Source organism: Scyliorhinus torazame, chromosome 1, assembly GCF_047496885.1.
Source record: "Scyliorhinus torazame isolate Kashiwa2021f chromosome 1, sScyTor2.1, whole genome shotgun sequence".
In the NCBI taxonomy this organism is placed as follows: domain Eukaryota; kingdom Metazoa; phylum Chordata; class Chondrichthyes; order Carcharhiniformes; family Scyliorhinidae; genus Scyliorhinus; species Scyliorhinus torazame.
In genome coordinates, this window is record NC_092707.1 from 346,542,878 (window position 1) to 346,561,142 (window position 18,265).

General features: G+C 42.8%; 1 protein-coding gene across 11 annotated transcripts in view; it reads left to right on the forward strand.

The window, feature by feature from the left end:
• Positions 1-18,265, forward strand: part of bicral (BICRA like chromatin remodeling complex associated protein) — a 117,123-nt gene that overhangs the window by 81,259 nt on the left and 17,599 nt on the right. For all 11 annotated transcript variants that reach the window (XM_072510153.1, XM_072510175.1, XM_072510170.1 and 8 more), the window contains 3 exons: positions 11,989-12,208; positions 16,328-16,449; positions 17,740-17,801. In XM_072510153.1, the coding sequence (XP_072366254.1) occupies positions 11,989-12,208; positions 16,328-16,449; positions 17,740-17,801 (404 nt within the window). The remainder of the gene's footprint in view (positions 1-11,988; positions 12,209-16,327; positions 16,450-17,739; positions 17,802-18,265) is intronic.

An 18,265-nucleotide genomic window follows, 5' to 3' on the forward strand; every position in this document is an offset into this window, starting at 1 on the left:
GGTTCTTTACTCAGAGAGTAGTAAGGGCGTGGAATGCCCTGCCTGCAACAGTAGTGGACTCGCCAACACTAAGGACATTCAAATGGTCATTGGATAGACATATGGACAATAAGGGAATAGTGCAGATGGGCTTTAGAGTGGTTTCACAGGTCGGCGCAACATCGAGGGCCGAAGGGCCTGTACTGCGCTGTAATGTTCTATTTTCTATCTCTTCGAGCTTTGAAAGCGATAATTTCCCCTCTTACTACGGCCTTTAGCTATTCCCAGAACATGGAGGGTGAGACCTCCCTGTTTTGGTTGTTCTCCATGTACTCTGCTATGGCCTGTGATATCTTTAGTTGAAGGCCTTGTCTGCTAGTAGGGCAATGTCCAACCGCCATGTGGGGCATTGGGCCCTGCCTGTCTCCAGCCTCAAGTCCAAGTAGTGTGGAGCGTGGTCGGATATCACAATTGCGGAGTATTCCACTTTGTCTATCCCTGGAAGCACCATTTTCCCCACCACAAAGAAGTCAATTCTGGTGTATACGTTGTACACTGGGGAGAAGAAGGAGAACTCCTTCTCCCTTGGGTGGGTGAACCTCCAGGGGTCCACCGCTCCCAACTGTTCCATAAAGTGACCGAGTTCCCTTGCCATGCTTGAGTTTTCCCGTTTTGGAGCTTGATCTGTCAGTCGTAGGGCCCTGTACACAGTTGAAGTCCCCCCCCCCCCCCCCAAAAAAAAGATTAGTCGGTGCGTTGCTGTGTCGGGGATCTCTGCCCTGGCCTTTTTGATGAAGCTCGTGTCATCCTAGTTGGGTGCGTGCACGTGAACTAGAACTACTGGTGGCCCATCCAGAGCCCCGCTGACCATGATGTACCGTCCCCCTGGGTCCGTAACCGTCTTCGCCGCCCTAAACATCGTCTTCTTGCCAATCAGTATATGAACTCTAAAATCTAGGGTGGCACGGTAGCACAATGGTTAGCACCAGGGTCCTAGGTTAAATTTCCAGCTTGGGTCTGTCTGTGCGGAGTCTGCACGTTCTCCCTGTGTCTGCGTGGGTTTCCTCCAGGTGCTCAGGTTTCCTTCCACAAGTCCCGAAAAACGTGCTTGTTCGGTGAATTGGACATTCTGAATTCTCCCTCTTTGTACCCGAACAGCCGCCGGGATGTGGCGACTAGGGGCTTTTCACAGTAATGTCATTGCAGTGTTAATGTAAGCCTACTTGTGACAATAAAGATTCTTCTTATTATTAAAATCTTGCCAATGATCAAAGTCAGGCTAACCGGCCTATAATATCCCATCTTCTGCCTCCCTTCTTTCTTAAACAGCGATGTTTCATTAGCTACTTTCCCAGTCTTCTGGGACCCTCCCTGCCTCCAGTGATTCCTGAAACATCATCACCAATGCCGCTACAATCTCCTCAGCAATCTCCCTCAGAACCCTGGGGTGTTGTCCATCCGGTCCAAGTGATTTATCCACCTTCAGACCTTTCAGTTTCCCCAGAACCTTCTCCTTAGTGATGGCCACTACACTCACCTGTGCCCCCTGATTCTCCTGGAGCTCTGGCATCCTCCACCATGAAGACTGATGCCAAGTAACTATTCAGTTCCTCTGCCATTTCTTTGTTTCCTATTATTACTTCTCCAACCACATTTTCCAGTGGTCCAATGTTTATTTTTGCCTCTCCCTTACCTTTTTATATATTTGAAGAAACTCTTCCTATCTTTTATATTACTAGCTAGCTTACACTCATATTTCAACTTCTCCCCCTTTATCGCTTTTTTAGTTGTCCTCTGCTCACTTTTAAAGGCTTTCCAATACTCTGGCTTCCCACTAATCCTCGTCACTTTTTGTTTTTTCTTTTGCTTTTATGCTGTCCTTGACTTCCCTCATCAGCCATGGATGCCTCATCCTTAGCATGTTTCTTCCTCCTTGGGATGAATTTCTGTTGTGCCTCCCGAATAACCCCCCAAAACGCCTGCCATTGCTGTTCCACTATCTTGCCTGCCAGGCTCCTTTTCCAGTCAACTCTGGCCAGCTCCTCCTAATGTCTTTGTAGTTACCCTTATTTAATCGTAATGTCGTCACATCTGATTCCAGCTTCTCCCTCTCAAACTGCAGGGTAAATTATATCATATTGTGGTCACTGCTCCCTAAGGGTTCCTTCATCTTAATTTCCCTAATCAAGTCTGCCTCATTACACATCACCAAATCCAGAATTTTTTTTGTTTAATCTTTAGAGTACTCAATTAATTTTTTTCCAATTAAGGGGCAATTTAGCGTGGCCAATCCACATACCCTGCACATCTTTTTGGGTTGTGGGGGTGAAACCCACGCAAACACGGGGAGAATGTGCAAACTCCATACGGACAGTGACCCAGAGCCGGGATCGAGGTTAAATTCCTGCCACCTTCCAGACTCTGTTCTATCACGTGGTCTGGAAACTTAACTAACCTCTCCTAAGCCCTCAGCTCCTGAAACTATTTGAAAGTTCTCATCATTAACCTGCACTTTTACCCTCTCCTTTAACTTTGATTTTCTAATTCTCCATACAACTGAACCCGCCCCCCCCCCCCAAACCTTCCCCCACACTATTTAGTTGAAAGCCCTATCTACAGCCCTAGTTATACGGTTCGCCAGGACTGTGGTCCCAGCATGATACAGATGAAGACCGTTCCATCGAACAAGCCCACTCTTCCCCAATACTGGTGCCAATGTCCCATGAATTCAAACCCATTCCTTCCACACCAACCTTTGAGCCACGCATTTACCTCATTAATCTTACTGTCCCTGTGCTAATTAGCTTGTGGCTCGGGTAGTAATCCAGAGATTATTACCTTTTTGGTTCTGCTTTTTAATTTAGCTGTTCATACTCCCTTATCAGAACCTCTGGCCACATTCTACCTATGTCGTTGGTACCTACCTGCATCTTTACCCTCACTCCCAAATTCCACTGCAGCCCAGATGAGATAAACTGAACCTGAGCAGCATGCAGGCAACACAACCTTTGGGATTCTCGATCCTGGTCACAGAGAACAGTGTCAATGCCCTAACTACACTATCCCCAATACAACTACATTTCTTTTTTCTTCCCCACTTGAACGGCTCCCTGTACCATGATGCTGTGGTCAGTTTGCTCAACCTCCCTGCAGTCCCCATTCACATCTACATAGGGAGTAATAATTTTGAACCTATTGGACAAGTTCAAGGGCTGAGGCTCCTGCAACCCTACCTCTTGGATGCCTCTACCTGCCTCACTCGCAGCCACACCCTCCTGTCCCTGACAACTGGCCGAATTCAGTGTATTTAATCCAAGGGGTGTGACTGCTTCCTGGAACACAGTGTCCAGGTATCTCTTCCACCTCCCTGATGTGTCACAGCGTCCGAAGCTCAGAATCCAGCTCATCAACTCTGAGCCAGAGTTTCTCAAGCAACCTTCTCCCCGCCCCCCACACACACACAGCTCTCTGCTTCTCCTGGTTACTTCCCTTCCCCCACACAGCTCTCTGCTTCTGGTCACTGTCTCCCCCCACACAGCTCTCTACTTCTCCTGGTCACTTACCTTCCCCCACACATCTCTCTGCTTCTCCTGGTCACTTACCTTCCCCCACACAGCTCTCTGCTTCTCCTGGTCACTTACCTTCCCCCACACAGCTCTCTGCTTTTCCTGGTCACGTACCTTCCCCCACACAGCACTGGGCTTCTCCTGGTCACTTACCTTCCCTCACACAGCACTGGGCTTTTCAGTTGCGTACCCCCACACAGCTCTCTGCTTCTCCTGATCACTCACCTTCGCCCACACAGCTCTCTGCGTCTCCTGGTTACAGCTCCTGAAATGAGGTAGGTCCTTATATCACTGCCTTCCCAGGATGCTCTCTGGATCTCTCCCTGCTGATTACCAGTTACAAAGCCAGAAGAAACAAAACAGCGCTATCCATAACTTCTTTGAATAATTTTGACATAAAATTGGATACCTGACCTGATTTAATTTCTTTAGGTAGTCCATATCTAGTAAAATATTTGGTTAACTCCCCTCCAATTCTCCAACAGTAATGTTTCTTAATGGAAATGCCTCTGGAAATCTAGTAGACAAATCTATTATGGTTAACAGATATTGATTCCCACTTTTGGTTTCAGGCATGCGTCCCACGCAATCAATTAGGTCCCTAGTAAAAGGTTCCTCAAATGCTGGAAAGGGTGTTAAAGGTGCTAGTTTGATTACCGCTTGAGGTTTCCGGAATTATCCAACATGTATGGCAAAATTCAACTGCATCGTTATGCAGTCCAGGCCAATAAAAATATTTTTGTACTTTGCTTGAGCTTTCTTTACTCCTAAATGACCTCTATTGGAACTTAATGCGCTACCTGCAAAACTTCCTTTCTGTAACCCACTGGTAATAACACTTGATGAACTTCTTCCTATTACCCAACTGCTTGAATATGTAACAATATCCATTTCCATATATGCTTTCTGATACAACTGCTTTATCTCTGGATCTTTCTGTTGTATTTCAACTAACTTTGCTTGAAATAAAGATATCTGCTTCATCCACCACTCTTGTTCTTTACTAACCATCTGACAAAACATGGTTTCTGACAACTGAACCTCAGCCACCCTATTGGCACTCCTCAAGTTCTCTACCTCCTGTCTCAATCTGTGGCTTTGTGATCTGGTTACCACACAATCAAGAAACATTCCCGGATATTTTTCTTGCAATATCTCAGTTATTTGACTTTCACTGGCTATTCTGCCACAGTAGGCTGCACTCCCACCTGAGATCTAGCTATATCCTTACCAAGGATAAATTGTACCCCTAAAAAAGGTAATTTTTCAATTGCTCCTACCGCATCACCACTTTTTACCGGACTCTCTAACTTTACCGTACATAGTGGCACACTACTGCTCTCACCACTATTTCCACATATTACCACCTTTTCTAGCAATACTTCTTCCAAATTACATATCTCCTTATCTCTCACCAATGAAGATTGACTTGTTCCTGTATCCCTTAAGATCTTAATCTCCTTACCTACTCCACCTTGTACAGATGAGTAAACCATACCCTCACAGATAAAATCCTAAAAAGGTTCTGGTACCTGCTTATCCACCAACCTCTGAACAGGCTGTACACTCTGTTGCACCTCTTCCACTGGAACAATGGTTTTTCCTCCCACTTTAATAAACCCACTGGATTTTACGGAGTCTGTCTTCCCAGTACTTTTCTTAAGCCACCAACACTGCAAAGGAGTTTACATGTCCAACTTTATTAGAATGAAAATACTATGTCTTCTTATCTCTCTACCACTATCATAGGTTTCCTTCTTCCTCTGAGGCACACTCTCCTTAACATCATCAACTGAACCTACTTTGCATTGACCACCTGTGAATTTCTCATTTCCCCAGTTTCTATCCTTCACAGATTGATGTTGATGTTGAAAATCAGACTTTGCTTTGTGAATCAATTCAAAATCATCGGCCATTTCTGTGGCCTGTCTAGCAGTTCTAACTCTTTGCTCTTCCACGTGAGCTCTCACGACTGTGGGAAGTGAATCTTTAAATTCCTCCAAAATAATTATTTCGCACAAACATCTTATCCGTGGTCTTATCCACCTATCAAAATTATTTTGTTTAATTCTTTCAAATTCTACATATGTCTGACCTGGTTCTTTCCTTGGATTAAAAAAATGTTGTCTGTAGGCTTCTGGCACTAGTTCATATGCAGTCAATCTGGTTTTCTCATCGCCTCATATAATCCCTCGATACCTCCGCTGATAGTGATGCAGCCATTTCACTAGCTCGACCTACCAACTTTGTATGAACCAACGCTACCCACATGGTCTTTGGCCAATTCAGTTGTTTAGCCATTTTCTCAAATGAGATGAAAACAGCTTTCACATCTTTCTCACCAAATCTTGGCAATGTTTGAATATATTTAAACATCCCTGTTAAGCTTTTGACTTGGCAGTATTTCTTCTTTCTCTAGACCTTGCTCAGCTTCTGCCCTTAACTTCAACCTTTTAAATTGATGTTCTCCTTGAAGTGCCAGTTTCTGAAGTTCAAATTCTCTCTCTCTCTCTTTCCTTATCCCTTTCTTCCATTGCTAATCTTTCCATTTCTATTTCAATCTTCCTCCTTACCATATCCTTTTGGAAAGCCTTCTCTTTTTCCGTTTCTCCTTTTTTCCCCCCCATTTCGTTTTAATTACAATTTCTTCAGTTCTATTTGTTGCTGATTTTGATGAGCGGAATACTATTCCACCAGCGTCACTAATAACGGTTGCCAATTCTGCACCGGAGATGCCAACAATGTTGCCCTTCTTAATATTGAGTGGTATTGTTTTCAGAGTCGCCAGGTGTCAGATGATACCATCACAAGGTTCAACCGGATATTGATCAAAGACCCAACAACCAGTCAGTTAGTTCAAGTTCATTAATGGTTTATTTACACACACGATTATCTCACACATGCGACATAAAAGCACTACAAGCTAAATTACACCTAACACTACAACAACCTGTACTTAACTTTCAGGCACCCAGCTTTGGCAGAGGAACAAGGCCTTTGTTCGGATCTGGAGTGGCTGGGTCTGGAGAAGTAACTTCGGTTCTGCTGGGCTCATCCGTCTGGTAGCAATCGTTGATCTTGAACTTGCTTCTGGTCGTGGTGCTGCAGTTGGCTTCAGGTATAGGCTGGGCCGAACAGTGCCGGTGTGCCAGGGCCAAAAGAGATCAAACACATGGCAGTGTCTCTTTATCCTTTTGGATTTTGCACACTTTTGGGCGGTCCTTAGCTTTGGACCCAATAATTCAGCAGGCTTCGATTACTGCCTTCGATTTGAGCCAATAAAGGGGCGGGTGTCTTGATGGCTGGGCGTGTCCTGAGTGGTCATTGACCTTGGCTGTTTGGGCTTCCTGGGTGAAGGGAGTGGCGCCAATGTGTCTGGAATTGTATCTGATACCTGAGTACCAGTCCTTTGTCCTGGGGAAATGGGTCATTAGAATGCAAATCGGCTAGGCGTTTCGATACTGTCTGGTTCTCTGTTAGCAAATATACATTTAGGCCCAGGGTTTGCCTGAATCCTGCATTGGCCATATTTCCCTTGAGTCTTTGCAAGTATCCATGTTTACTTTGTAAGTGGCCATCCCAGATGGCTACATATTTCTTTCTGTTTTATCTTTTTCCTGCATTTCTAATTGTTTTATTTGTAATTGAATTCAAGCTAATTCTAATGATTGAGGCTGTGTCTCTGGCAAATTTTAATATTGATCTATTAATATTATGTATCATCTCTACCTTCCTCACCTCTAAGCTCCGCCAAACCCAAAAGCTTTGTTTTAGTCTGCCTTTATAAACCAACACGAGTAATCACTTCCACACCCAGGAAAATGTTTGCAACTGAAAGACCCATCTCCAGTTATTCCCTATTGCAATTTATAACCCTGAAAGAATGCAATTGTTCCACACACACTCACTGTCTTTAAATTCAATAACCCCAAGCCAAATAAGGAATAAAACTTAGGATCCCGGACAAGTCCCGGGATCCTACGTTTTAGTTTATTTGAACGACTGTGCGGAAAGAATTATTTGCTCCTGGAGTGATTGTCTGAAAAAATAGGGCTTTGTTTTTTATAAAACAAAACATTTTATTATGGGTACAATATTAAACTTTTTAACTTCACACCCAAAAAGAACAGTTTACAATCACACCTTAAACACTACTGCTCAATTTCCCATTAAACAACAAGAAAAGAAACATGTAGCTCTCAACTATCTTACTGTGGGAGAATTGTGGATTCAGCATCAGGCAGATCAGAATGCAATTCCTCTCTTCAAGGCTTTCTCCAAAAAACAACGCTCTCTAAAGCCATTCAATGTGTCTCCCTGCATTCCTTGGCTCCACTGAGCAATGACCTCATCTCACCAGAACAAATTATCTCTGCAGGCTGCAAAGTACATTAACTCCCCAGGGACTTTCCCAGTCAAACCACAGTCCATTATCCCAGACTGAAAAACACATTCCTTTGTCAATTTCACCTTCTGGCTGCTAAAAGCACCAGGCCCTGCAAAACAGAATTCTTAAAAAAAAAAAATGACCATTGCAGTCAAACCCAGGCTTTTAACCCTTAAATTGCCTAATATTTAGAATCCAATATTCCTAAAGTCTTCCAGTCATCACAGTCCCAACTGAATTTGAAATACACCTCTCGGCTCACAGTGTTCAAAATTTATTTGAACTGCATATTTTGGCTGCTGAGTGGCCTTAAAGGTTTAAAATTCGCAACACTGCACTTCTGGTGACAGTCGTACTGATGCCAGGTTGAGGAGGGTGTTGGCATATGCACAATGAGTATCGGCTGAAAGTATGCAGATGGGTAGGTTATGACATCAATCCGTGTGTAATGGTTATTTGATGCCAGAGCAGTCATCTTGCAGCTCAATACTTGACCTAACCCTGTCTCTTAATCGTACATGACTGAACATGCATCCAGCAGCAAGAAGCATTCCTCCACAAGCCCCACCAGTACAATTTTGAGGGATTATCAACTACTTGCAGGTTAATTGTGGATTGATTTCTACAGGCTGTTGCTGTGATTGCAAAGTGTTTTGTTCAGTATGTTCCTAGTCTATAGCAGGTAATGTGGCAGGTATAAAGGAGTTGGTTCTGACTTCATAAGACTTCTGCATAAATCAATTGCTCCCAGACATGGGTGCAGTACCTAACATTCTCATTGGAATACTGCTTGCCTTAGAGAATTAACAGAGAAACACAGAGCAAGCAACCTGCTTGGAAAGGGGGGCTCCCCCAGGGCATTTGGGGAACAATTCTTCTACCTGAACTGAGAGGGGCAGTGTGTTAGATATCCTTGCATCACTAATTACCTCCAGACTGAAATCTGCCAACTGTTGCAGCTGCAACTGCACCTTAGAGCTGGGTAAGGATTGCATTGTCGATGGCTGGAGAGGTGACCGTGGCCATAAACCTTTATGTTGCAGGCTTCTTCCAGGCTGGATCAAGAGATGTTTGCAGTTTTCTGTCCACTGCTGTGTACCAGAGGTCACTGGCACACTATTCAAAGAGAGCTAACTACATTTTATTCTCTCTTGCGCAGGAATAGCAGGTGGAGCGAGCATGCAGTTTTGCTAGGATTACAGACTTCTCTGGTGTAGGGTACCCTTGACTACAAGTGCACCACTTTGTGGACACCACATGTCAACTCTGAGATATACTGCAACTGAACGAACTTCCATTCTCTCAACATCATGCTGATATGTGCCCCTTTGCAGCAAATCGTGCTGGTCAAAAGCCCAATATCCTGGGAACAGTCATGATGTCTTAATTTCGCGGCAATCTGCTATTCCTTCTGCATTTGAGTCACCATGATAGATCAAAAGGTGGTTACAAGTGCTTCAATGATCACACGGCTTCAGTGATTCTGTTACACAACCCATGTACAAGAGGGCAACGTGCATAGAATGAAAGCCTTGGAGGGCCCCTACAGTTCTTGGCAGACTGCCGATCAAAATTTGCAGTGGCCTGATGTATACTGTGCAACCTCCCCATCATAAAGACTCGATCCTTGTCGCCATCTATACATTGAGCAGCTGAAGAGTACGAGGGGGCAGAGGCAACATACACAGCCTCTTTTCGGCTGGCTGATCATGAACAACTCTTCCAATTGTGATACCAGTTAATGCAATCCCAATTCCCCATTTACTGGCAGTCCCACTCCTCCCCTCTATTGCTAATCATCACAGCAGCCAGCTGGTTACAATGCAAAAATAAATGGCACTACAAAATAAATATTCTAAACCAAAAGTATGAATCAAATCTTGCCATATTGCATATAAAATTCAACCAATCATCCTTCTATATTCCCTCCGTGCTTGTCTACATTGTGTCTAGTGTTGCTCTGCAGTCCTATACCAGTGGCTGCAGTATGAGGCTGGTGAAATGCTTCTGGCTTTCAGCAAGGGAGATTACATGGACTGGAAGGTCCAGTGTCAGACTGCACCACCTCGAAATGAGTGGCAGCTGTTTGGCCCGAATGACTGACAGTCAAAAGCAGGGCCACAGTGCTGAGAAAACAAATGCTATTCCTGAGAGGATAGATTGTGCTTCAGGGAGCCACTGCCACTTCCCCAGGCAGTTCCTCGCTAATCTATTGGAAGACAGAATGCTGGATGTCAGTGACATCCTGCAAGTGCCTTTGAATACTAGTATCCACAACTATAGTGGCAACAGTCTGAGCTTCTATGCAGCACCATATGCCGACTGTTTTCTGCTGGTACTGCAATGGAAGCTGAGATATTGGCTACCTGATGCTGCATGGTTGGATCTACAAATGTGCTAATGAAGTTGGCCGCCATTTCCATGCTGGAAAGGAAGGATTTCAAGCTCCATATAAAACCCTGTGCCAATTTGGTGCCGGACCCCTCTATATCATTTTACATTGCTGTCCTGCTTTTTCATATTTTGCCTCGAGGACTTCCTGAACCAAGTAAATAGAGCACATTTCTCTTCGACCAAGGCTTCTAATACAAGCTCTGAAAATCTGAGAACTTGTACTCTTGAATAGCATGGCATGCTTCTTTCCAGATCAGAATTAGTTGTGAAAATGATATTCAGCACCTGCTCCAGCCACAGTGCACCTCCTGTTTAAGAAATGTGGGCTAAATTTAACTTGTGCTAGTCTCTCTCAATTTTGGGACCGCTTCTGAGAAATGTATATGCTCAACACCACAGTGTTGGTTTGTGCTGGTTTGCAATCATGGTAATGAATTGGCAGCATGAAGTTGGTAAGCTGTATGCATGGGAAGCCACAGGCAGAGGTTAATCAAGCAGCACGGTAGCATTGCGGTTAGCCCAATTGCTTCACAGCTCCAGGGTCCCAGGTTCGATTCCGGCTTGGGTCACTCTCTTTGCGGAGTCTGCACATCCCCCCATGTGTGCGTGGGTTTCCTCCGGGTGCTCCGGTTTCCTCCCACAGTCCAAAGACGTGCAGGTTAGGTGGATTGGCCATAATAAATTGCCCTTAGTGTCCAAAATTGCCCTTAGTGTTGGGTGGGATTACCGGGTTATGGGGATCGGGGAGAATTCCCTCTCGACAGGAATTCTAACATTGCATTTGCCTTCTTAACTGCCGACTGAACCCTCACATTACCTTAAGAGAATCTTGAACAAGAACTCCCAAGTCCCTTTGTGCTTCAGATTTCCTAAGCATTTCCCCATTTAGAAAATAGTCTATGCCTCCATTCCACCTTCCAAAGTGCATAACCTCACACTTTTCCACATTGTATTCCATCTGCCACTTCTTTGCCCACTCTCCGAGCCTGTCCAAGTCCTTCTGTAGCTCCCCTGCTTCCTCAATACTACCTGTCCCTCTACATATCTTTGTATCATCTGCAAACTTAGCAACAGTGCCTTCAGTTCCTTATTCCAGATCGTTAATGTACATTGTGAAAAGTTGTGGTCCCAGCACCGACCCCCGAGGCACACCACTAATCACCGGCTCCCATCCTGAAAAGTCATAACAAGACCACAAATATTATTTAATTAGTTTTTAAAAAATCTTTCATTAACTATTCCAAAATTTGTTTCAAACATTTCAATTTTATTAAAATGCATATTTGTAATTTAAAAATGTGAATGTTGCCACAGTCTCATAGGACCACAGTCTGCTCTCCCCTTTGAGGGCTGCCTGATGGTGATTTAACCTGAGCGTCACCACACCTCAGGCGAGGGGCAAGGATGAGAAGGCAGAGCCTTCATGAATAACCTTTCCGGTACGGGGACGTTGGTGTCGCTCCGCATCACGAACCATCTAACTGAGCTAATCAACCCCTAATGTAAATTAATATGTCATGAATGTAGCTGTATTAATTGGTAAATTGATTTATTTTCCAAAATTGAGACAACATAAGCAGTTGTGTAATTGTGTGAATTGTTCAGTTGGATATTAGATGAATTCATTGTACAATTTTATTTATACAATAATGTGGATTGCAGGCTCCAAAGAAGATGTTGGCAACAAGTAAGCACCAACCAGTTACTAGTCACTCCTTGGCTAGCTTGGGGCAGCTCTCCAATCAAGTTTCAGCTTCTCTCTTCGCCAGTCAGACTCTGCCCACTTCTATTCCAAAGGCCCATTCTGGTGATGGCATACGACAACCCCAAATACCCAGCATGTTGAACAGTGGAGGAATTCTAGGCAAAGCTACATGTCTCGGTGAGTAAGGGAGCTTTTCACTGTAATTATGTGGACAGAAGTTGTAACAAGACCCGTTGCCTTGTGTTACGTACGAGTCTCAAATATTTAATACGCTGTGTGCTTGTAAAACATATGTACTCTAGTAGTGTTGTAATGAGTTACTTAGAAATTAAGTAGAGGTAAAAGAAATAAAAATGCTGTAAATCAGCAAACAGTAGATATTACTAGAAATGTACAGTAGCCTATTGACCCCCTCCCTTCCCCCTCTCTCTTGAGATGCGCTACGGGACCCCGCCAAAGTCCCAACACAATGATTCAGTGGAAATGTTTGAACTTCCAATCCCTCTGGACCCTCCGAGCAAAGCCTTTTATGGTGAGTTAGTCAGAGACTTTGGAAGATTCTGACTTACCTGGATAGTTATCAGGAAATGTTGGAAAAATTCTAGTCTAACTCCTGGGTAACTATACAACTGACTGCCTAGATTCACCTCTGAACCGACCCCACCACCTGACTTCCTACTGACCCAACCTAACCTCATTTCCCTCCGACTCCCTCACCTGACCTGAACTCAACATCCTACCAGCAGCTCTTATCCACTTACTTTATCCATCCCACCCTCTTACCGTACCCACTTTCTCTAACCCCTTACTCACCCTAACACATTCCCTCCCCAGCATAGCTACTTAACCTTACCCAACAGAACCCCTTGCAACTTTACCTCATCCGCCCTACCCCCTTACACACTAAGCTTCTCTCTGTAGCTTAGCAAAGAAGCTTTGGGCCATTTCAACTCTACTTACCAGAACATGGCATCTAGTGCTATAGAAAGGCGCTGTGTGCCTTCTGCATGGATTCTCTCTGCTGCTCCCACCAAGGTTTCCTGCGTTGAGTCAGTTTGGAAGGATCCTCCATTGGAAGATTGCCCAAAGACATGCAGGATGGTAAATGTGTATTTTTTTTGTCTGCTCAGTGTCGGAAATCCTGATAGGAAGATTTGTGTCTATATTTTATGTGCAAAGCCTGCATCAGAACTCAAATTGGCTACATGTTTCAGTAGGTAAGGTAAAGTCGCCATAGTCCCAGACGACCATGGACAACTTTTCCCATTTGAGAGGGTAGAGCTGACTGGTGGTGATTTAACCTGAGGATCACCACACCTCAAGCGAGGGGCAAGGTTGAGAAGGCAGGCCTTCATGAATAACCTCAGCCGATGCGGGAATTGACCCCTGCTGGCCTTATTCTGCATCACAAGCCTAGCCCACTGAGCTAAATCTGCCCCATTTTTCAATAATATTGAAGTAAAACCAAAGACATGCAATGTATGCTAGAACATTATTTTTTATAAAATGTAAAATAACAGCAACTACTTTTAAATTAATTATATAAATTGAAGCAGTTATTTAGTTTTAAGTCGACAATTCAGACTTGAGGATAAAATTAAGAATCTTAAGGACTTGCGGTTCAAAGCAATAGTTGCACGTAAATAATATGTTCTTTTTAATCATCAGGCACTAATCAATATCTCGTTCAAAGCAAATTGAGGCTTGTAAAAATGCATATAGGCAGAATCTGTATATCCTCAAGTAATGGTTGATTTGTAAAAGTTTATCCCCGAATCTTTGCAAAAAAATCATTCATTTATCGTATAAGTTAACCCACTTATTGGGCAAAACTTCAAACTTTGTACCTGCCCGCCACTGAAGTCAGACTTGCCCTGGTGCAAACCTACTCACTAATGGGAGTCATAGAATATCTCACCATGCCTGCGCACATTCAGCGTGTAGGGGGTAGGGAGGATGAGGTAAAGTTGCAAGGGGTTCTGTTGGGTAAGGTTAAGTAGCTATGCTGGGGAGGGAATGTGTTCAGCTCCCCATGCCTGCGCACATCTACACATGCTGTCAAGGCTACCACTTACTGCTGTGTTGCGTTCTCATCAGTCCAGCCCTGTAATATGGATACATGGAAGGAACAGCAGATACACAGCCCAGTTCGAAATTGATGTGAGTGATATTGTAGAGCAGACAAATAATTGTGTGGCAGTTTGAGAATTCAAGATATTGGAGAAGAACGTTAGCAATTGGTAGAAGCTCTCTACACAGATCAGCAGATGTCTAAGAATGAATGTGCCAACAGAGCCTGGCATGTTGCTGCAGTTGGAAAATGATGTTACAGAACACTTCAAAGAAACTCACCAGAATGGTGTTTCTCGTGATCTATCTGAATCTTTGCTCTGAAATAAGTAGAAAATTAGGCATTGCAGATTTTAAAGCCAGCCCTAGATGGTGTACCAGGTTTTTGAAGAGAAACAATTTTGTACTGTGTCAGAAGACCAAGGCCAGGATTTTGCAGACCTGTCATTGGGATGTGGCGTGCCAGCCAAAAGTATTGACATTTGGCGGGTCTGGAAGATCTTGACCCAAAATTTCAAAACGTCTCCCAGCAGAACTTGCTATCACATTCCAGCAGTTTATAATAAAACGTCAACAAATGAATTGCCTGTATTGGGACCATGCATGAAACTCCCAAGCATTTTAACATGCCAGCCAGTTAAATGGTGAGGGAAGTTGGTGACAAAACAGTTTTAGTGAAGACAACTGGCCTTGAAAAAAGCTGAATGAAATTGTATGAATTTTTATAAAAGTTTTTTTTTTGATGAATTTGAAACATTTAATGAATGTAGTGTACATATGTTAATCTTCAGCTCTGAGGAGGCTTTTTTATTGTAAAATAAAAATTTGATAATAAAAATACCTTTTGGTTTCTTTTGGGGCGGGATTGGAGGGAACAGTCTATTAATTGTGCAATAGCAAGACAATGGATTTCAATCTGTAAAAATCAACCCCCTACTTTTTGGCTATCTTCAAAACTTGGCTTTTACACAAGTATATACCGGAATTGCTTTAATGTAGAATATCTTTGGCTTCTGACGTACTAAAAATGTCAAGGAGGGCAGTTACCTCGGATGTAGAGTGTAAGATTCCTTTTCTTCTATGATGTTTTGGAACTTGTGGTATGTTAAAGGTTGTTGTAAGAACATAGAACATACAGTGCAGAAGGAGGCCATTTGGCCCATCGAGTCTGCACCGACCCACTTAAGCCCTCACTTCCACCCTATCCCCGTAACCCAATAACCCCTCCTAACCTTTTTGGTCACTAAGGGCAATTTATCATGGCCAATCCACCTAACCTGCACGTCTTTGGACTGTGGGAGGAAACCGGAGCACCCGGAGGAAACCCACGCAGACACTGGGAGAACGTGGAGACTCCGCACAGACAGTGGCCCAGCAGGGAATCGAACCTGGGACTCTGGCGCTGTAAAGCCACAGTGCTATCCACTTGTGCTACCGTGCTGCCCTGCTAATTAGGCATTCTGGATTTTTATTTGCCTTTGTTGCATCCAGGCTGAATCAGGGAAAAATATTTTATTTATTAATCTATTTTGTGTGGAAAGAAGAGTTTGATGTACCAAATTGCCTTTTCTAATTACATGATTTCTTTCTTTCTGATAGTAGCGTGCATTCATAAAATCTGTTGGAATAACAATTTACATCATTAACATCTTCTAAGTTACAATATGCATGTATCTAACTTATCGAACAGTTCTTGGAAGCTTAGGAATGCTTTTGGACATAGGTGAACAGAATAAATTGCAGCTGTTTATTTCAATCCACTTTCAAAGTGACCCCATTGCAGAGACAAGATATACTGGAAACTACTATGAAGGTTATGCAGCATTTCTGTTGCCTCTTACTTCGAGACACTGAATTTCAGCTGAGTTGAGGCAGACTGACTTAACAATTCACAATATATATTTTATTTTTTAATGAACAGTACGATCCAGAGAGACGAAGATAAGTTTTCATTAAGCTTTTAATTGGTTATGTAAAAATATTGATGAAGCCCCCAATGTACTAAATGTCTTCGAGATTTTCTGCAACGTGTACAGACTTAACCAATTCAAAAACAAGAATTCCCTGGAATTAAATTAGTTAAAAATTGAACAGATAATTGAAGACACGCTGCCTATTCCTTTAGTAAACATTTATTTAATCCTAACATTTTATCTTAAGGCTTGCACAAATCTATTTCATTAATATCGTTTATAAAATAATGTTTTCTATATTTGTAAATTGCAGCTGTGCAAATGAGCGACAGTCAACTTCACAAAACTGCTGGTACTTTACAACAGCACTTGGGACAGGTGCATCCACTGCAGGATAAAATGTTAGGGCAGCCAGAGATGCAGAAAATTTCACAGGTAGGTTTGCTGCTTTTATGATGTATGCGGTTTCCTAAGCAAAGTAATTTTACAATTCAATTATTTAAGTTCCAAATGAAAATGCTCGCATTCAGTTAATCAAAGTAACTTCAAATATGGCTCTCAATTACAAATTTTAATAATTAAGGAAAGCGTAAACAGCCATTCCAGGAGATGCAATAAAGTTATGATGAATTTGTTGTATAAATATTTGCATCAGTATTTAAACTTAGAACTTAAGTTGTAGTTAATATCTAGTATATTAATATTGGCATAAGCTTAAAATTTTACTTTCAAAAAGAAAATGTAATTTTTACAAAGCCACGCTTAGTAAAATAAGATCCTAAATACTTTTATGGATTACTCCAATATCTTCACTTTTAAATATTAAATGACAATGTTACATTTGCAGAGATCCTTCTCCTATTTCAAAAATATAACAGTGAATATTTTTTCTGTGCATCTGTTTTGCAATGTTGACTTCAAGAAATCTACAAAAATGTAATTTATATATTATACATAGCAATATGCATATATATAAATAATAAAAAATGGTTATGTATTTGCAAACCATTTGAGCTATTTAATGATAAATATTTTCTAATATAGCATGCAATATGCAAATATTTATTTACACTTCCGCCAGGGACCGGGGGGAACGCGGGAGGAGTCTGCACCCGGTACACAAGCTCCCTCTGCCCGCCAGGGACCGGTGCACCGCCGGAGGATGCTGCACCCGGCCCAGGAGGTCCCTCTGCCCGCCAGGGACACGGGGTAACGCCGTAGGAGGCTGCACCCGGCCCAGGAGCTCCCTGTGCCCGCCAGGGACCGGGGGGACCGCCGGCGGAGGCTGCACCCGGCCCAGGCGGACTTATAGGGCATCTTCAAGTTGTAGTGTGTTGGTATAAACTGGTATTTGCTTTTCGCAAAACATAGTAAACTGACCAGGTCTAAAATTTTGCATTGCCAATAGGGGAATGAATAGGTTCTTAGCTAATTTAGTTAAACTTGGTTAATGTTCAAATATTAGAAAGCAAGATTTTCTTTACAGCGAACACCGTCTTGGTCATTTTGCTACTGTTTAGAGACTGCAACTTGTTTATTTCTTTCCTGTTTCCAAATAGTTTGGATAGTGTCATTTGACATGGTATTATGCAAACAGAAACTAGTATTCTAATCTGCTAGGAGGTAGGCAAAGCCCAAATCTGTAGACATGTTTATAAACTAATACCAGTATTATTTCTAATATGTATGTATAGAGTTTAAACTCATTAGTTTATTTCATTCTAGTTCGAAGGCCAAAATGTGGGACAGAAGAGACCTGCATCAAAGCAACTTACTAAAGAAAGTTTGTATGTATATTTGTTAAGCAGTATACAATGTTTTTAAGAATTTAGATACATCTCCCCAATGGTTTTTGCAACAGTTACATAAGTAACTGCTTCTGTTGCTCTGCTCCATTACTGCTTTGCGTATGCTTTTGATACCTTTGTCTCCACCAGATCCTTTATGTTCCTCATTCTTCCCAGATGACCTAATGCAGTTGGTACCTTTTACTTTTTCAAATGTGAGGATGTCAGGCTTGTATGCACCTACTACATGACCAACTGTTGACTTCCAGATTTGACTAAATTATCTCAAGCTCCATTGCTTTTGACAAGGTGCCACACAAAAGGTTGCTGCATAAGATAATAATGCATGGCGTTAAGGGTAAAGTAGTAGCATGCATAGAGGATTGGTTAATTAATAGAAAGCAAAGAGTGGGGATTAATGGGTGTTTCTCTGGTTGGCGATCAGTGGCTAGTGGTGTCCCTCA